Source organism: Hesperophylax consimilis, chromosome 28 (assembly GCF_061612785.1).
Source record: "Hesperophylax consimilis isolate HC1 chromosome 28, BYU_Hcon_1.0, whole genome shotgun sequence".
NCBI lineage: Eukaryota > Metazoa > Arthropoda > Insecta > Trichoptera > Limnephilidae > Hesperophylax > Hesperophylax consimilis.
This window is the reverse complement of record NC_142863.1, coordinates 9,804,118-9,825,915: the sequence shown is the minus strand read 5'-3', so window position 1 is coordinate 9,825,915 and position 21,798 is coordinate 9,804,118. Positions and strand designations below refer to the sequence as shown.

The window sequence follows — 21,798 nt, the reverse complement described above, 5'->3', positions numbered from 1 at the left end:
CGGAATTATCCACATTTTTGGAGGCAGCACTACTCACTAAAACCAGCAGCAGCAAGCTGAACGCACAACACGTATATTTACACGGCATTTTAAACATATTTTTTAAAGTTTATAACAACTTCCTCGACAGTAAACAATATTTATATACTGGAATACGAATGGAACGGCAAAGCGCGCGACGCGAGCGCTCTCGACGGACGACTAAACCAGACTGAACGGCGGACGGACGGTACAGGAAAGCCCTGTCCACGTCTGTACCACAGCTAAGGCATGCGCCAAACAAAATTATACTACCGAGTAAAAAAGTACTTAAATAAAACACATAAAAACTTTTATGCGCATGCTAATGATTTGTTGCTTTTACTGAAAACAGTGAACGGTGAACGGTGAGCGGTGGTGGGGGTACCCGCATTTTCGTGTCGATCCTGACTCGGTTTTACTCCGTCCCCGAAAATCCATTACGCGCCTAAAGAAGTTTCACTTCAAAAATCCTTCCTTTTTTATTGCCCTTATTGAATATTCTAATTTGATCAAAGTGTACTCTTGCTGTTTCTTGCTCGCTAAAAACATTTAGTAAGAGTAAACGAGACAGAAGGCTGTTTGTCAGTTACGCTTGGCAAGGACATCGCTGTCGGAAGTGCATATCCATCAGAGATGTGCAAAATGGGTACCCAAAACCTTTTGAAATGCAAAATGGAAATGGGTCAAAACTTTTCCATTTGAAAATGCAAAATGAAAAATGGTTTTTAGAAAAGCATTTCAAATGCAAAATACCTATTTTCAAAATGCAAAATGGTTTCTCAGGTCAAACAATTAAAATAATTATAGAATTTTTAAACAGTTTTGTCATTTAATAATGGACATCAATTTAGAACAAACATATTACATGATGGTAAATCAAAAAATGCCACGATTACGGATTATGAACCACAAAAAATTTGCGGGGGACAAATATTGCCAACGTAAAAACATAGAAACTGCTATCTAACATTTAATATTACAGCGTCATGGCCCCGTGTTCAGTATTTTTTGTAATGGTATCACTCAATTGCCAGGGCTCCTACCAGGGAGCAACTTGACAAATGTAAATTATCTCTCATAGCGAGGTTGAGGACCGACTGATATTTGGGGCTTATGAAAAAAAGATGAGTGGAGATAGTAGGAAGAATGTTGCAAAAAAGCATTTAAAATGGAAAATGCATTGAGAAAAACATTTAAAATGCAAAATGGTTTTTAGAAAAGCATTTAAAATAAAGTACATCTCTGATATCCATATATGCGCCGATACACAATTCTAAGTAATTGTTGGTCGCCTCAACTCTCTTTGAGGAACCTAGAACAATACTGACTAATCTACTAAATAGACCAAGGCTGCCCAACCTTTTTAACAGTTGGGCGAAATTGACGATTTTGAATCACTGGCGGGCCACTGAATACCTGACGGTTCCTATTTCCATGGGGGGGGGGTTGTTAGAGAATTTCTATAAAACATAATTCCCCACAAAAAAAATTCAAAATGAGTGCTCCCCACAAAATATTTGAAATCCATAGGGGGGGGGTTGTTAGGGAACTTCGCTGAGAAAAAAAATTCCGCGCACCCAAAAACATCATATGTGATTCCCCACAACAATTTTTCGAATTCCATGGGGGGGGGGGTTGGCTACAAGATTCCATTTCGGACGCAAAAAATATTATATCAAAAACCAGTGTATTTTTGTTTAAAAAGTGAGTTCAACAGGTTAGATTTTTTTTCGTCGCTGATTTTCTCGTTCTGAGTAGCCTAAATAGCGATAAATCGCCTTCGTTGGCAACACTGGTGACCGCGCACAAGCTGCATTGTTTGTTTTACCGCGGGCCCGCGACACTTTTTCAAATTGGCGGATTGGCGGGTTTTTTGAAAATGGTTCACGCGGGCCACTTATAATTTGTTCGCGGGCCACATTGTGGCCCGCGGGCCTGGGGTTGGGCAGCCTTGAAATAGACCAACCGAAAAATTACTTATTTCGTTAATCTTCAAACGCATTGCTTATCAAGTGTCAGGTATTCAATAATAAAAGGTCCCTTTGTTGAAATACCGATGTACAAGAAAGACTCGAATATAAATATAAAAAGATTGTATTACGATTTGATAATTATGTACATATAGTTGAGACCTTTTTAGAAAGAGATTGGAATATAATATTCATACAAAAACATTGGATAATTTATTCTTTTCTGCCATTGAAATGAAGCCGGCGCAAATGGTAAAAATACCCTTCCCGTCCGCAACAATCGACCAAATAGGTAGAAATACCTTTCCCCGTCCAAAGTGTGTTAATAATTTCTGTAAATAAAACAAATTATGTTCACAAATGGCTTTTTTTATTAAAGTTCTAGACAAGATTACAAGCGCCATTGATTTTATTAAAAACATAGAAAAAGTAAACAGAAACAATTACATGAATAAATAAATGAAAAATTAAGTTTAATAGTCAGACTTGAGTGATATTTTTAAACTTAAAAATATCAAACGATTGCACCATTTATGTAAGTTTTGATATGAAATAAATTAATAATGAATGAGAACCAAACCATATAAAAACATTGATAAATCAATCAAAAATACTTTACACTACATACAAAACATTTAGCTTAGCTAATCATATAATTTTAATAAAACATTTAACAATGACTTTATAACTAAATAAACATTATTGAATTCAACAAACATTCTTTATGTAAATATTAAAATAAAAAAAAAACTGCTCTAATAATTCTACAAAAATGTATTTTGTATGTAAAATTCGAATTTTAAATACTGATATTGTGACACTAATTGAATACAACATTGATGAATCTGTTGGCAAACAAAAGTGATAGAATAACAGTCAAACAGACACATGAGTCAGATGGAATAAGTGGCAAGCAACATCCAACCTTGGTCACAATGATTGGATATACATAGCGATTGTAAATCACTGTTTTCGCTATTCTAGAAAGTGATCAATTGCCGTCAACTGTTTGCCTCTTTAGCTTGGAATAGTCGATGTCTTAACCAGTGGAACGCCGATGGATCTCTGGAAAATATGCGAGCATTCTAATATTATCCTTTTTAGAATAATTTGTCATGTGATTTTGACCTTAATGCTTCGAAAAATGTATGAAAAACAAAATCGGCCATGCTTGGCTAATAAAATTTTAGATTCAACTTTTGAATTTTTTGAATGGCGCCTCTCTGAAGGCTTGACAAATATTTTTCCTGTTTTATGCTCCGGCCTTCAACACGTTAAGAAAAGATTGGATATAGTAACCGTAAATCATTGTTTTCGTTATTCTAGAAAGTGATGGATTGCCGTCAATATTCGCCTCTTTAGCTTGGAATAGTTGATGCATTAGAAAAGATTTGATACAGTGACAATAAATCATTGTTTTTGCTATTCTAGAAAGTGATGAATTGTCGTCAATATTAGTCTCTTTGGCTTGGAACAGTCAATTTATTAAGAAAAGATTGGAAAGTGCAGTAAATCATTTTTCACTCTTCTAGAAAGTGGCGATTTCTCGCCACTATGTCCTCTATTTAGCTTGGAATAGTCAAAGGAATAAGAAAAGTTCTGATACAGCAACCGTAAATCTTGTTTTTGCATATCTAAAAAGTTTCGATTTGTTGTCACTATCGGATATTTAACTTTGAACAGTCGATGTACTAAGAAAAGAATGGATGTATTGACTGTAAATCGTTTTTTGCTCTTTTAAAAAGTGGTGATGCTTCGTCAATGTGACCTATTTAACTTTTAATAGTTGATTTTTATAGACACAACTGGAATAAACACACTTAGAATGAATTTTGAGAATATAAGCTTGATTTGTGTGATTTTAATTTGCCTTAGACGACATTTAGAAGTAAGCTTTGTTTGCCACACACAATAATAACGACGATTATCCTTATATAATAGGTTTAAGTTAGGTTAGGTTGTTACTGAGTTCAGGCAAAGTTGGCCTTGAGGAAGTTGATGAGTCCGTTGGTTGAGGGGTCGTGCGAACTGACGGGCGTGCGGTCGGCCAGTTCGGGCTCGATGGCTTTAGCCAGCTGCTTGCCGAGCTCCACGCCCCACTGGTCGAAAGAGTTGATGTCCCAAATCACACCCTGAGTGAAGATCTTGTGCTCGTACATGGCTGGGGAAATTCGTTTGAGTTTAATGCAACGTGAAATTAAGAGATGTTATCATTCAAACCAGATTTTCTTTTCTCGTTATGCATAAAAAGTAATAAAATGAAATACAACCTACATTTCCAAGTGGCCAATAAATAAATCAGCCGTCAAAAGGGCAAAATAAAGTGTACGACATCATTAGGGATTATAAATAGACATTTGGACATTTCAAATCATGTTCAACTATTGCTTGATTGTTGCTCGAACTTGTCTAGCGCATGTGTCGCATGTCTGGACGAAGCTAATGAAGTTTACTTGGGGTGTTTCAAACTTTTAAGAACCAATTCTTATCCCATGTCAGTTTTTGATCAAATTGTGATCAGCCAACGTCAAGCATTATAACAGTCATCAAACATTTTATCAAACAAAGACAGGCCAAGAATCGGTGGTTCAGGTTCACAGCCAGCCTTGGATAATGAAGTTTTGAAAAACTCTGATATGTAAACTTGGAAAGTTCTGTCACCCGTATTCAACACGCTATAACTTTAAAACTAGAGTAGGTAGTCAAACAATAATTTTTTATTGATTCAAGCATAGGGTCTTGATTTTCACCGAGCATTGAAAGTTATATTGACGCTGAAGCCAATTGGCGTCCTTTCAAACCACTGCATCATCGGATGGGAATCATTCTTGGATGGGAAAGCAAGGCAGAGGCCCTCCACATAGATGAGAGGGATGACAATCTAAAGAAAACTGCACTCTTCAGATGGGTGAGATCGGCAAAAGGGAGGCCTAAGTCCAGAGCTAGAATCGTGAAGACAAAGTATATGACTCACCGATCAGGGCCCCAAGGATGAAGGGAGTGACCTTCTTGACCACAATAGAGTTGGTGGGGCGGTTACCCTCAAACACCTTGTGCGGCAGAATCTTGGCCACGTCTTCAGCAGACATGCCCGACTTCTCCAGCTCTGCTTTGGCCTGAAATACAACACAAAGCGGTGACAATAATTTTTTGATGTCTACAATCAGGAGGTTGGTTTGTGACTGACCCGTAGTCATCCCTTACAGTATTTTATAATAAGGACTTTGTATGATAAGCACGTTGCCGACATTGTCATCACAATCTCCGACCTCAAGGGATTATGCCTATCTTACAGATAATCGTTGGAATCACACAATCAGATGGTAATAGAACTGCAGGCTTGGTGATGGGTAATGGCCGCTGCTATGTCCAAACCTGGACGCCAGAAAGCTCAAGAAGAAGAAGACCAAATCGGCAAAATATACAAACCGTGGCTTCACTCTTGCCAGTCATGAGGGCCTCCGTCTGCGCAAGGAAGTTAGCCAGCAGGATCTTGTGGTGCACTCCGCCAGCAATGGGGTTGTGGGTCTGCGCCGGCGCAATGAAGTCACACGGGATCAGTCTGGAACATTCAAACAAACTATGCTTTACCTTCAATAGTCACACGGGATTAGTTTGGAACATTCAAACAAACTGCTTTACCTTCAATAGCCAACGGGATCAGTCTGGAGCATTCAGACAAACTATGCTTTACCTTCAATAGTCAGCATCCTATTCAAGACGGTGGCCGTTTTGTTACTACTACTGTTCTACTGTTCACAGAACTACTAGTATAGCTTCGGACACTAGCGCCATTCCCCACCTTGGCAGAAAGCATGAGATTGTAAGATTTTGTATGCCTCAAAGACTGCAATGGGCCCCAGCGGAATCAATCCAAAGTTGGACCGAGGAAGATATGGATAAACTCGTGGAAGAGGATTGGAGCAGGACGGGAAGGACTGAGGACTGCCTGGAGGAGTATGACGAGGGACTGCAGGCGGTGGATAGCATTTGTGGAGTATGAAGAGGGACTGCAGGCGGTGGATAGCAATTGTGGAGGGGGCTAAATCCCATCACCAAGAAGTTTGCCAATTTTACCTGGTTCCTTGATGGATCAGCTGATAGAAGGCGTGCTGGCCGTTGGTGCCGGGTTCTCCCCACACGATGGGGCCGGTGCTGTAGTCAACGCGGCGGCCAGAGCGCGACACGCTCTTGCCGTTGCTCTCCATGTCGCCCTGCTGGAAGTAGGCGGCGAAGCGGTGCAGATATTGGTCATAGGGCAGTAGAGCCTGGGTCTCGGCTCCGTAGAAGTTGGAGTACCAGATGCCAAGGAGTGCCAGCACCACCGGGGCCTAGGGGAAAGGCAATGACGGTCAATTGGAATATATTACAATTATTTGGAAGTATGGTAAACTTTTTAATGCAAATACAAAGCTTGATGAAATTATGATTACTTGGAGTAGGTGGATGAGTTTGTGTATTTGGGAAGAATGTTTACGAGAGATGGAAAGGCTGATAGAGATATTGAAAGAAAGGTAAATGCAGGAAACTCATTAATGCAGAACTGAAAGCAGTTGACGCTAACATAATATTGTTCAAAGAAGCAAAGTTAGCAGTCCACAATGGAGTGCTGGTACTTACCCTGATGTACGGAAGTGAGGCATTGAACTGGCAGAGGAAGGATGAAATTAGACTGAATGCTGTTGAAATAAGACCCCTGAGGTATTTTTGCGGTAAAATCATGTATGATCGTATGAGAAATGTGGAGATTAGTAAAGAATGCAAGGTTGATATAAGCGTAATGAATAAGATTACTAAAGCTTTGATGGTTTGGGCATTAAGAGCGAATGAACGAAGGAAGGAGCGTAAGGAGAATGTATGACGCAAATGGGAATGGTAGAAGTCGAGGACGCCCGAGAAAGACATTGCATAATCGAGTGAATCAGATACTTGAGTCAGGCCATATAACAGAAGGATATTATGAGATGATGTACAAACGTGAATGAAGCAAGAAGTGTGTGGACAGTGCCAAGACTGAGTTGTTTGGCGTCCGTACTCTCTGCGTAACCCGCGGTGAAACGGCGTGATGGTTATTTAGGACTGGTTGTTTCGGAGAATTTCAATAATTCATCAAATTTCATTGTTCATTTTCGGGTTCTGTGAAAGTCCTATTCAAGTTCTGTTATTATATCATTATAGGCTAGTTCCTTGACAAAACTGAAGAACTTGAAAAAATCTTTCACAGAACATGAAAATTAACCAAATTCTCCGAAACAACCCGTCCTTAGTGTTTTTGTGGTGAAACTTACATTCTTCTCAAGAGGAGCGGTGCAGAAGTGGTTGTCCATGTAAGAGGCTCCGTCCAGCAGCTTCTCAAAGTTGTCGTAGCCGATGTACAGAGAGATGGACAGACCGATGGCGGACCATAGAGAGTACCTGGGACACACATTATTCTGTATTTAGATCTTTCTATGGGCATCAAATTGATTAATAAATGAATGAGGCTAAGCTAGATGGCAACATTAACCTCACCCCTACTATGATAATCAGAATGAGATGAATAACTAATAATTAGTCGTGAATCAATTCAGTGTGTCTTTCTTCAGTTGTGAATTATTAATTCATTTGATTCGATAATGCATTTTGGTTTTGAAGATATAATACTCATTATTGACCGACTGACCCACTGCATTGATTGCAGATTCAGTTATCCAGTGCAGACATTATTCACTTATTCCAGGAAGTCTTTGAGGTTTCTTGTCTTTCACATCATTCAATAGTACGTCACTCGAAAATCCTCAGAATACACAGAAAATACTCAGAATGCCGGCTGAAAACTTGTGATCGTACCCTTGATGAGATTTGTTTAAATTTGGAAAAAAATTTACATAATATATATTTTTTGGGGTTGTTTTCTATTTACCAGATCATATATCTTATTTTTGATATATATTTCATGTTTATATCGTAAGACGTTTCTCCAGAATAGTCAACATCATCTAAAAAAAAAAAACCCGATTTGGAAAAAAAGACTATTCCGGAGAAACGTCTTATGATATAAACTGGTTTTATTATTTCTATATAAACCTTAATAAATACCTGATACGAAAGAATAAACAAAAGGTGTTTTTAAATAATGTCCATGATACTAACTAACTAACCATCACGACGTTTCTCTGCAGAGGTAGGCAGAGAGGACAGACCGCCAAACACCTCGCTCTTGGCACACACTTCTTGCCTCATTCACATACATACTCTTCTATTATTATGGCTCTTGACATGGCCCGACTCAAGTATCTGATTCACTTGGTCGTACCTTGTCTTCCTCGGGTGTCCCCGACTTCTGCTACCATTCACAATTGCTCATTGCACATTGGATATTCTCCTTACACTCTTTTCTTTGCTCATTCGCTCTACATGTCCAAACCATCTAAGCGTCCCTTTCTTGACCTTACTCATTACGCTTACATCAGCCTTGCACTCTTTGCGAATCTTCACATTTCTCATACGATCATACATGGTTTTACCACACATATGCCTCAGGGATCTCATTTCTACAGCATTCAGTCTACTTTCATCCTTTCTCTGCCAGTTCCATGCTTCACTTCCGTACATCAGGGTAGGTACCAGCACTCCATTGTGGACTGCTAGCTTCGCTTCTTTGGACAATTTTTTGGTTAGCGCCAACTGCGTTTAGTCCTCTGTTAATGGAGTTACCTGCTCATTTAAAAATTCAAATATTTTCATTTTTGGAACGCTGTTGAATGAAAAGGAATTTTGAAATGTATGACTCACCTGCCACCTACCCAGTCCCAGAAGCCAAACATGTTGGCGGGGTCGATACCGAAGGCTGTCACCAGCGCGTTGTTGGTGGATAGAGCCACAAAGTGCTTGGCCACTGCTGATGCCTGAAAAAATCAATCATTTTATAACATTAACCTTTCCTTTACTGTGCTAAAAAAATCCACGCGTTCCAGTGCTGTGTAGTCAATACACATCTCAAAATAAGCGATTTAATATCAGAAAAATATGAATATTCATAGCTAATCGTTTATGTTTATTATATTTTATATCAAAAGTGATAATAATTGTAATTTAATTGCTGAAAACATGAAAAAACCATCGGCAGATGCTAATAAAACTTGCGAGGGGTCCACATCTAACGATGGTCAGCGACACACAGCTATGCGGTTGTAGGTATCCATAGTCTTAATCAAAATACAACTGCGGACGTGTGGATTTCTCATGTTCCCGCATAGCAAACTAAAGCGGGACATCAATAGCATGTCATTTCCTCGCACACTCGTAGCAGTGTCACACGGTTGATTGTATTGGTGTATTTGTTTCCGATTTTTAACAAAAATCTCTGATTTTTAATTGAATTTGAAAACTATGTAAAATTTTATTTTTTAATTCAGTGCATAAATGTATATCGGAGGAATGCCTAAAATCTGAACCCAGAATTTATTATGTTTATAGAGTTATTAAAGTTATTAGAAGCAATGTGTAGTAAATACACACCACGGATAAGGGAAAGGTTAATACATCATTATATTAGGAATATTCAACAAAACATTCCGTCGTATTCAATTATAAAGATAATCCTACTTGTTACAGATCTCTTTAAGCGATTACCAATGAAATAACCACTACAATACTAGCCAACTCACATCCTTTGCGTGTTCCACGAACCACGTCTTGGCCGACGTGGCATTGGTGATGGTCTCCTGTGTGGTGAAGGTCTTTGAGGCGATTATGAACAGCGCCGTCTCCGCGTCCAGCTTCTTCAGCACCTCGGCCATGTGCGTGCCATCGATGTTGGACACAAAGTGCACCTTCAGACCCTGGTTGTAGGGCTTCAGGGCCTCGGTGACCATCAGAGGCCCGAGATCGGAACCCCCGATGCCAATGTTGACGACATCAGTGATCGCCTTGCCGGTGTAACTGAAACGGTAAGACAGTTAATAAGCAAATCAATCGGATGAATTATTAAAGGCCATTAAAAACATGACCTGAAAACGTCTTGTGGCAATTTTCATGTTCCCAAAGTACGCTTAAAATACGAATGAATCGAGTTAAGGCGATGCCATACGTAGTAATGCAAAATCATGTGTTTTTGTTTTGAAAATTTGGTCGCCTAGGAATGTTTCAGATGCTTTAATTAAATACTACGAGTAGAATACATCTTGACCTTTGAAATAATCTAGTATTTTTTAGATAAGTCTTTTTATGAGCCCAGAAAAAAATAATGTAAAGGCCTATGAAAACTGCTTTAAAGTTCAAAATCTCATACCTACGAACCCATTTTCGGTTATGATTTTATTCTATAATGTGGCAAATTAAGTTATTTATAAAATGATCGGAAAAAAATTAAGTATTTATGCCTGAACATCCACAAAATAAAATAAAAGGCACTTTTTGGCCATGTTTTTTTCTTGCATAAATCAAAACGGGCGGATGGTGTTAAGCGGGAATTTAAACCTTATCGCCATCTACGTAAGGGGTGTTATTGATAGCGGCTCAATTTAAAATATTACACGAAGTAGTGCATCGCCTTAAGAATACAAAATTTACCATAGTAACCAGTTTTTTTTTATTTATCAATAGAGCGATATTGGTAGATTCCTGTTTTATCATAGTAACCATTGTTCTTTAGTTCCCGATATATTTTTTCTCTTAAAATTTTCGAACTAAATGAACAGCTTGTGACTAAAGTGTCTTTTTTTCTTCTTCCAAATGTTTATGGCTTTCACCCTTCAAGGGTGTAAGCCAGAAATTTCAGGCTTTTAAAATTTTAGGCCATCATTTCAAATTATGAAGAGTGGGAAGGTGAATTTATATATTCATTTTGTTTAAATTGGTAAATTGGAGTCGAATTCAGACTTGGAAGAGATGAGATTTTGAATGGAGGGAGGGCAATTATAGATAAGGCTTGATAGAAGAGAGGATATTTGTTTAGAGAGGGACAACTAAAACATATGTGATCTTTAAAGGAATGGAACAATGTCCTTCGTGTCAAAGTGTCCTTCTGCATTATTATTGTAAAAGGAAAGGAAGTGGGTAGTACATGAGATTGACACCAATAAGCAGTGCCTTTATTTGACAGAGGTTATATTTACATTGGAGCTATCAGTGATATACTTTTATCTGTAAGTCTACTAGAGAGTTATGGCTCTATTTGTAGGTCTACAAAAGTTTGCAACGGAGTGTAACGCCTCTCTGTCGGTATATCAACTCACCCCTTCCACTGGCCACTGATGACCTGCTGGCTGAAGACCTTCATGTGCGCCAGGACAGCCTCCACGTCAGGGGTGACATCTTTGCCGTCCACCAAGATGGGCCGTTTGTTGCGGTTGCGCAGGGCCACGTGCAGAACGGACCGGCCCTCGGTGAAGTTGATCTTCTCACCTGGGGATGAACAATAATGAATTATAGCTCATTATTTATTTTTCCAATCAATTTCAATCCGATTCCCCAGGTGCCATAATATAGTTCTTCACGATTAATTGATAAAGAAACTACCTGAGAACATGGCATCCCTGGCCTTCTCCACTCCACGGTTCTTGGCCAATTTCAGCAGAAGCTGGCAGGCTTCTTCGGTGGTGCGATTCTTGGAGTAGTCAAACAGGATCTCTCCATCTTCCGGGGTCTGCAGTTTCATGCTGAGGATTAAACAACAATACGTTAATACGTTCAATTCTCTTTTTACACGATTATGAAATGCCACGGTCAACAAAGTAGTGTAATGGTAACATCACAGTGCCCTTGAGGTGATTTTGCACAAAAATGGCACTATACAAATAATCCAAATATTATTATCTGTTCTTATTAGATTCCTAGATTTTTCTCACCTATAATATGAAACAAAATGCAATTTTTTATTGTTTCAAAAATATTTTTCGACGTTTTATTAATTACTAGATCTTGCAGGTCTTCGAGATTCGTTGGGGTTAGAGCGGCGGATCACGATGATAATCCATTGTTGGCCAATATTCTGTAGGGAGGCTACAAAGGTGTGTAGTCGCTGGTTGTCCCCAGTGGGATAGAAGTGCCCGCAGTGACTGTACGCGTTTCCCTTTTGCATTGCTTGCACTTGCGTTCGCCGTTCTTGTGTAGGTCTACCTTCTATATTTTTTACACAGTATTTTGTGGAAGATATCCCAGAATTAAGTAAAATTGTTTTTATATCAACTCGTTACATGTTGAAATAATGCCAGATGACGGGACACCAAAAATTTTCACCAAGTGGGGGCGAAGCAGAGGCAGACCGAGGAAGAGGTGAGTAGGCTGCGTGAGAGAGTACTGAAGCAGGACATGGGAGGGACTGTAGAAAATAGAATTGGAGAAGTTCGCTTCTAACGCCGAATTGTCAAGGTATCAACAGTCGAATCAACAGTCCTAACATATCGCCCTTAAGATTATTTTTCACAAAAATGGTATTATACAAAAATATATCTCATACCTAGGCTTTAACTGGTTTTGACAAAAGGCATCAAAATTTTACCCGCAACAGGCGCCGTTTGTTCCGGGCTGGCCCTCCACTATAAGATATAAAGCATTAAAACTAAAAAAAAAAACTTTTAACTTTTTTTTATCTTACAGGTGTAAGTTATTTATATTTAAACAGTACCTTACTATTAACATATTTTATGTAAAACAGTTTAAAAAATTATATATAAAACGTTTTTCAACTACAAAATTAGTGGTAAGCACCAGATTTTATTTTTCTAAACGATGAATTAGTAACATCCCGAAAGATTCCTCTAGAAACTTCTGAGATTTTAGTAATACCTTCATTAGAAATAATTAAAATAAACCCAACGGAAAGATCAACTTTCTAGGCCTGCTTGTGCAAATTTGTCCATTACGCCATTAAATTTTGTTTTTACACGACTTCATCACTTATGTCGCTAAAATTCCCACATTATTTTAGAGATTTGACAGGGCAAATTCAACCGCAGGTCTGTTCAATACGCCAGGGCCACGCGTCACATATTTTTGTTCACGGCTTCTTCTTATTAAGATTCCGACTTTATTTTACGATATTGTCTCATTTTAACTGTTCAGAAAAGTCGAGCATTAAGGACGGGTTGTTTCAGATAATTTGAACAATTCATCAAATTTCAATGCTCATTTTCGGGTTCTGTGAAAGTCCTATTCAAGTTCTGTTATTATATCATTATAGGCTGGTAGCTTGACAGTACTGAAATAACAACAGAACTTGAAAATGAATTTTGAAATTTGAAGAATTGTTCAAATTCTCCGAAACAACCCGTCCTAAGAAAAATAGATATTGCTTGGTTAATAGTTTTCGATTGAGCATTCCTCAATTCTTCTGGCCGCGTCAAGAAGTACACATTTATTAATTTAAAGTTCAAGTAGAATTTGAACTTCAATGAACTTCTATCAAAAACATGACCTTTGTACTTTTGTCCCGTTTTAACTCGACAATTAGGCATTTCATCGGTTGGATATGATCGTGGTTCCCATTACGAGCTGTCAAATCGGAATAATCAATATTATGTCACCGACCGGCCTCAAGAAAGTTTAAAACTAGAATTGTTATTGATATGGTGACATTTCTTTGCACAAATTGTCACTAACTTTGTTTTTTACGAGTTGATATTTTGAATTTTTCGCAGGTAACTAGTTTAAGGCGATGCCATACGTAGTAATGCAAAATCATGTGTTTTTGGTTTGAAAATTTGGTCGCCTAGAAATGTTTCAGATGCTTTAATTAAATACTGCGAGTAGAATACATCTTGGCCTTTGAAATAATCGAGTATTTTTTAGATAAGTCTTTTTATAAGCCCAGAAAAAAATAAAGGCCCTTGAAAACTGCTTTAAAGTTCAAAATCTCCTACTTACAAACCCATTTTCGGTTATGATTTTATTATATAATGTGGCAAATTAAGTTATTTATAAAATGATCGAAAAAAATTTAAAAATTTATGCCTGAACATCCACAAAATAAAATAAAAGGCACTTTTTGGCCATGTTTTTTTCTTGCATAAATCAAAACGGGCGGACGGTGTTAAGCGGGAATTTAAACCTTATCGCCATCTAAATAAGGGTTGTTATTGTTAGCGGCTCAATTTAAAATATTACACGACGTAGTGCATCGCCTTAAAATGAAAATGCTAGTTCTTGCGTGGCTGTATCGACTCTTGACATACTAATAAGGTTTGATGTAAGTGTAATGATTGAGATTAAGAAAGGGACACTTGGATGGTTTGAACATATAGAGAGAACAGACGGAGCTTTCTTCATTACAAACCAGGAACATATGACATAATCAAGTGGATCGATAAAACAGAATCGTTTTTCCGGTTAGTGGCTAACCCGACAGTAAGTTTTAAGAACTAGTTCCCACTAGGCGTTGCGGGTTCAATTCCTCTGTCCTCCATCATTGCACAAGCAACATCTTCTTCTTATAATGATAGTGCTAGGAGTTTTTCAAATATTGTGATTTTATTTGTAACCTGGGAATGTTTGTCTCCTTTAAATTAATATAATAATAATAAACATTAAAAATACTCATTTCGGCTGTCTCTGTAAATCTGGTTCAATGCATAAATCAACTATCTAGTTCCATCATTGAGTTATATAAATAGAGAAGCAAGCTTCATTACGGCGCGTCAAAAAAAGCATGACCACTCTAAAACCGCGACGACGTAGCTTTGAAACCAATAAACATTTTAAAGTAAACATATATTTGTCTCACTTACACAAGTCACGTTCAAGGGTCAATCCGCACCAAATCATCCAGGCCATGTCACCCACCATCTCAGATTTTGATGAAACTTTAAATTTTTAATCCTTCCATATAGATAAGAAAATATACCAAATTTTACCTTCCTACCTCAACTCGTTTTTTTTTTATGGGCAGTTGAAGTTTGGGCGAAATAAGCGTTTTTACATATTCCGAGCACTCCGGAAGAGCTTGTACCTTCAATGAAAAAAAATTGTATCTTTGTCATTTATAGTGCAAATGCAATGAAAATTTTCAATATTATCAAGAAAACTATGCTAATTGCAGAAAAAAATAAGTAAACCCTTTACATTTATCTACTTGACTTTAAAAAATTACCAAAAGTAATTTTTTAAGTAATTTTTGGGACGGAAAAGGTACTTTACAAAAAAGCAATATCTCGGGAAGGTACAGTGTTAATGAAGTAATTTTTTTTTTTATTCATATCTACAAATAGCATAGAATCACATACAAAAATAAAATTCATGGCATTTTACTTGCTTCAATAAATAAAATCCATTTTAAACTTTTTTCAAACTTTTTGTAATTTTTTTTTATTCTTATCTACAATAAACATAGTACAACCTAAAAAAATAAAACTCCTGGTATTTTGTGTGCTTCACAGTGTAGAAACGTTTTTAAAATAAGAAATCTTTATCATACAGAATTGTTCTAGGTTTTTTTAAATCTAGATACAAAAATAAATAAAATCCATTTTAAACTTTTTTCAAACTTTTTGTGATTTTTTTTATATCTATTTTTAGTTTGTAATTGGGCAAGTCCCTAAAAGCACAGCTTCAGATAAATGAAGCTGTTGTGTTATTAGACTTCAGTGAAAACTTCTCCTATGTTATCCAGAATGAAGTCCAGGGTTACCACTGGACGCAAGACAGTTGTTCACTCCACCCAGTGGTAATTTACACTTGTGAAGAGCCTGGCAAAGATCTCACAGTGTCAAGCTTGTGTGTAATTTCAGATGACTTGGAACATGATGTAAGTTTCGTTTACGAAACTCAAAAAATTGTTGCTCAATTTTTAAATCAAAAATTTCCCCAAATTCAAAGTGTTCATTATTTTACTGATGGTTGCGCAGCGCAATATAAAAACTGCAAAAACTTTTTAAATCTGTGTCACCATCAAAAAGACTTCAACTTGAAAGCATGTTGGTCATTTTTTGCTACGAGTCATGGGAAATCTCCCTGTGATGGAATAGGTGGAACAGTAAAACGTCTTCTAACTAGAGAAAGTTTGCAACTTGGCCCTGGCAACACTATCACAACTGTAGACAAAACTTTTAAGTTTTGTCAGTCGAGAGTAGAAAATATATATTTTTACTTGCTGAGAAAAGAAAGCTTATTCACTTGCAGGCAACAATTACAGCAGCGTTTTTCACAAGCTAAAACAATACCAGGCACTCGAGGTTTCCACTGCTTTGTTCCTCTGTCTGAAAATGAAGTTGGCACAAAAAGGATAAGTTCAGATTCAGATTATGCTTTGATTTTTAACTTCAGTGGGGAACGAAATCGCTCTGAGCAACTAAGTATGGTACAAATTTGTACAAACTCTTATGTAGCTTGCGTATATGACAACCATTGGTTTTTTGGACTTGTGGTTTCCAAAGATGAAGACGAGTGTGATGTATCAATCAAGTTTATGCATCCTTTTGGCCCAGCTCCATCCTTTTACTAGCCACATCAAAAAGAAGATATTTGTTTTGTTCCACTACAAAATATTTTTAATATCGTTGACCCTCCCACAACAAAAGGTTCAGGAAGAGCTTACTACTTTCTTGAAAAAGACGTTCATCATGCTGATCAAAAGTTCAACCATCTTATGGGTCAGATCAAGAATAAAAGTAAAAAATGAACTTGAACATTTATTTGTAAACAATATTATTGTAATGTACTTTCATTTAACCTAATCCTACATTGCCTGTTTTATTTTTATTGTATTTGTTTTTTAAAGAGTTAACTTTGTATTGAAAAGAGTTAAAAAGTTGATCTTGTTATAAAATATTGCTATGGTGTATGCATTCAGGGTAAGGAACAAGGTACATTATTTTGTTGGTGCCTTAAGCTTACATTGCAAGCTTACCAGCATGTTGTAAAGGACCGAATAAGTTTGACTTTTTTTATTTGCAAATACAGTATCTAGATTTTAAAAAACTTGGAACAATTCTGTATGATTAAGATTTCTCATTTTAAAAACGTTTCTACACTGTGAAGCACACAAAATACCAGGAGTTTTATTTTTTTAGGTTGTACATGTTTATTGTAGATAAGAATAAAAAAAAAATTACAAAAAGTTTAAAATGGATTTTATTTATTGAAGCAAGTAAAATGCCATGAATTTTATTTTTGTATGTGATTCTATGCTATTTGTAGATATGAATAAAAAAAAAATTACTTCATTAACACTGTACCTTCCCGAGATATTGCTTTTTTGTAAAGTACCTTTTCCGTCCCAAAAATTACTTAAAAAATTACTTTTGGTAATTTTTTAAAGTCAAGTAGATAAATGTAAAGGGTTTATTTATTTTTTTCTGCAATCAGCATAGTTTTCTTGATAATATTGAAAATTTTCATTGCATTTGCACTATAAATGACAAAGATACAATTTTTTTTCATTGAAGGTACAAGCTCTTCCGGAGTGCTCGGAATATGTAAAAACGCTTATTTTGCCCAAACTTCAACTGCCCATAAAAAAAAAACTAGTTGAGGTAGGAAGGTAAAATTTGGTATATTTTCTTATCTATATGGAAGGATTAAAAATTTAAAGTTTCATCAAAATCTGAGATGGTGGGTGACAAATCCAAAATTTTCTGGATGATTTGGTGCGGATTGACCCGAGTACAATGCTGCCGCTACGATTAGACAACGACAGAAACACAAACCTGCGCTGGCGCGTCAGTGTTGCCTACCATTTGAAATTTTACCCGACATAAGCAATAAAATAGAGTGTTTTTTTAACGTTAGTTTGTAATAAGATAAACTAATTAAAATTATTTTAAAATGTGTTTTTTTTTTATTATATGACTAAAAGTAAGCATAATTAATTAAATAATAAAGACATTTTTTGTTCCAATATTTTGTATTATACCTAGCATACAATACTCAAACATCTCTTTTTGGTCTTAGCTTGTCTTGATCCCGGAAGTGTTTCGAACAAATGAATGTAGATTTAGTAGTCTGTCTTTTTTCTAAGTAATCGAATAATTTCCACCCTTTTCTCACGGCGTGCTGGATCTTTAGGTACACTGCAAAATTATTAATATAAAATACGTAAAAAAATATAATTACTGGATTATTCATTAATAAACTAACATAAGATTAAAGAATTCTTTTGTACGAAGATTAAAATATAATTTAATATTATTTCAAAAATATTTAAAATCAGAGGTTACCTCCATAGTAACTTATTCCATAAATTATGTATTCTCCCATTAATGTGGGAAAACCAAAACGAATTTTTAGTGGCAACACTGAACCTATATTTATAGTATTCGATATTTTATTCCAATTTTAGCGTTTTTTAACTTAATGTGAATATGTAAACATTAAACTTACGAGTGGAAAGTAATTCCGCATGATTTATTATATTTTTGTGACCTTGAATTGCATTCTTTAACGACGCATTTACCCATTTTGGAAATAGTTTTGACGGCGTGTCGCTCGGTTTAACTCGGTCGGCATCTCATTGAGCACTGAACTGGCGTTAGCGGCAAACTTGGCTGTGGCCTTAATTGCAGTGGCAATGCTTTGACGCGGTAATTATCGATCTAGTGTATATACATCAATGAGTTCCATGAACTCGGATTTGCTTTGAATTTGATGGTAATTTTCAAAATTGGAACCAGACTAACAATAAAGTAGGTACCTACCTATAAAACGATATTATAACAGAAATTTATTTTTACTGTCATTTTCGAAATTGGAGCCTAATAGGTACCTACTTATAATACTATATTATAACAGAAAATTATTTTTACTGTCATTTTCGAAATTGGAGCCTAATAGGTATAACCTACCTATAATACGATATTATAACTGAAAAATATTTTTACTGTCAGAATTCACAACCCAGATCATCACAAATACACATAAATTATTATTTTTCAAGCTAATACGAGGTGTGTACAAAAATAATATTTATATTACAAAATAAACCACAATTGAGTTAATTGAAGTGTATTATTCACCAATCTATCAAAAGAGGTAAACAGTGCTTCAGTCAGATTGCATTGATAATAATTTAATAGGCGTCATTATAATGATAAGATAAAATATACGACCAAACAATTTTATTGCACATTAATAAAATATACAATTAACATTATATACGAATAAAGCAGGTTACGTGACAATGCTCTACATAATAAAGTAAAAGTATTACAAGGAAAGGCAATGATAAAAAAAAATCGCATATGAAGGATAACTTGAGGTCATAATAATAAGAAATAAACGTCTCGTAAATGAATTTTACCTCCATTTGTCAAATCGGCTGGGATCTTTCTTGAAAATCTCCGAAATGTTGATCTTGGAGCCGTTCTGGTCGAAGTATTCCTGGAGTTGAATCCAGGCGGGATCTTCCTTCAAAGGGCCTTTGTTTTCCATTTTAATTTAGACGAGGAAAATTCACAAAATTGAACGCCGGCGTTTCGCGGTGAACTGACTTTGCGGGAGTACACGACTGACAGCTGTTTAGAAGTCATTCGAAGGTCATAGTAAAAATGACTACAAACTCAACAAGCTTTCCCTTCAATCTATAGAAACTTCTAAAAAACATTATATGCCTGTATTTTATAATACATTTTTAGTATTAATCGCCTTAAAAATAAATTGTAGTTTTCTATTGACTTATTCATTAATGATGAAAATGTTGTTTATACGATAATTTTTTAATATTGCAGCAAAATTCGTGTTTTAACGACTAATTTTGCCTGGCTACATGAGTGTAATTGAAAGTGAAAGTGAAAAATCGAGAAATTATGTTTCTAGCCTTTCATTTTGTTGGCATTACCAACACCTAGATAGTTGATTTATGCCAACACCTTTATGAGGAAGCTTCAAGCCAAAAATGTGTATATTCTTGGTGTACCTTATATTGTAGGTAATAGGCATTAAAATCGCTTGACAAACGGAGTCTAGAAACGTTCGATTTCAAGCACAAAACTGGTTTTTATTTATTTTGTAAATAATTTTATAAGAAAGCAAATGAGTTAATCAAGTGAAACTGTCACAGATAATCCTATAATACCGTATTTTGAGTTGTTTCCTTTACGCGTTCATACATTTGTATTGAAAAAAATTAGTAGTTTACATTTATATTTTTTATTGAGTAATTTTTTATTTATTTGTATTCTACTCAAGCGAAACGATAGTAAAACCTTCAATAAGCATATTTTTTGGTATTCATAATGTACACTAATTCTTTATAACGATTAATCAAAATAGTGATTTAGCACTAAGCTTCGCCTTAAGTTTTCTTTTTAGATAATTCTTCAATCAATTTTATTGATTTTATATTTTTTATGTGAATACCAGAGTCTCATCGTCTGGAACCAATGGGGGTACGGCAGCTCCGATTGTTGTGTTATGTTGTGAGGCAGAAGGAAGTGATGGGGAAGGGAAAAGCAAAGTTGGGAAGTATGTTACTCATATATGATAATACAGATATTTCAAGAAAGGTTTCGTTTCTGAATGGTGTTATGATGGTGTTCAGTTCTTCCACAACGCCAATACTGAGAAAGTCTTCCTCTCTGGCATGATAACAATTGATGACATTTAGTGTTGATATTGTTTCAAGAAATTAAATTCGTTTGTACATAATAATAATAATTCATCTTTATTATTTTATCAAATCATTCAATAAGGTACATAAAACATACAATTCAATAATCAATTGGGTAAATACATACATAAAACACAGGTACAATTCAATTAATCAATTCGAGAAGTACATAAACATACAATAAATTCAATAATCAATATGTGCTACATGAAAATTAAACATACAAATCAATAATCAATTACGTATATACACAAAACACAAAATTAAATAATTTTTTTCTTTTCTTCGTATAAAATATCAACAAATAATCACAATGGGTATAATAAATAGGACATAAAGGTTAAAATTGATTGTAAAATGTTTTTTTAATATAATTTTAAAAAATTGACTAGTTGTACTATGATATTTAATACTATTAGCAGTACAAAATTTGTAAAAGGAACATTTAACCTGTTGGATGCAACAGTATCATAAATGCAGTGTATCACATATGCAACTGTAGCAAATATGATTCATGAGGTTTGACAGTAGGAATTCTTTGACCAATTTTTGGTTTGATTACTAAAATTGCATGTTTCAACTACTTTTTAAGGAACAGGATTAATCTATGTCTATAATATATTGTTTTCAACTACATAGATTATTTTAGGTGCTGGTATTTTTCCAGCAATACTTTATTTAATTAATATCATTAAAAAAGTGCCTCATTCAGTGATTGCTTACATCAAAACTTCCCGCTTTGGAGAATTTAATGCTTTAGAATCGTTTACGTTATCACAAAAGGTAATAAAACATTATTGACTAAGTCTTACGATATTAAAGAGCATTCAGAATTTTATTTGAGGATACTTACTACTTGCAAACTCCATTTTTTTTTACTGTGAATAGTATCTTGTTATAGTAATATTTTTCAGTGGCGGCTAGCTCTAAGGAGCGGAGGAAACTCGATTCGATTATACAATGAATAACAATAAGTATCTATATGCATGCATAACAAATGCAGAGCAATTTGTACCTGTATTCGGAGCAGTAGTTCTTTTCCAATATCGCTTGCAGAATTTTAAGAGAATGTTTGCATATTCTGTCAAAACTCAACAGAAGGAATGGTTTGTTTAGTGGCATGTTAAATGGAAACGCATTTGTTTGATATCATTGCCGACATTGTGCGTCCAATTTAACATCTCTCTTTTACAGACATTGTTTTGCAAATCAGTTCAGCTTAACGCGATTGGCGCTTGGACTTTTATCACCACATCGGAACGAACGGTGTGTTTAGTAGCATGTTAA

The 21,798-nt window shown here is 35.6% G+C and overlaps 1 protein-coding gene across 1 annotated transcript; it reads right to left on the bottom strand.

Annotated features, from left to right (window-relative positions):
- Nucleotides 1–2,025: 2,025 nt before the first annotated feature.
- Nucleotides 2,026–19,336, bottom strand: Pgi (glucose-6-phosphate isomerase). The gene is made up of 10 exons (XM_089648584.1): nucleotides 19,204–19,336; nucleotides 11,493–11,632; nucleotides 11,210–11,378; nucleotides 9,641–9,914; nucleotides 8,766–8,878; nucleotides 7,280–7,406; nucleotides 6,069–6,322; nucleotides 5,421–5,553; nucleotides 4,966–5,107; nucleotides 2,026–4,152 (listed from the first exon to the last, which is right to left on the bottom strand). The coding sequence occupies exons 1-10, from the start codon at nucleotides 19,332–19,334 to the stop codon at nucleotides 3,962–3,964; spliced, it is 1,674 nt and encodes a 557-aa protein (XP_089504710.1). The 5' UTR covers nucleotides 19,335–19,336; the 3' UTR covers nucleotides 2,026–3,961.
- Nucleotides 19,337–21,798: the final 2,462 nt, after the last annotated feature.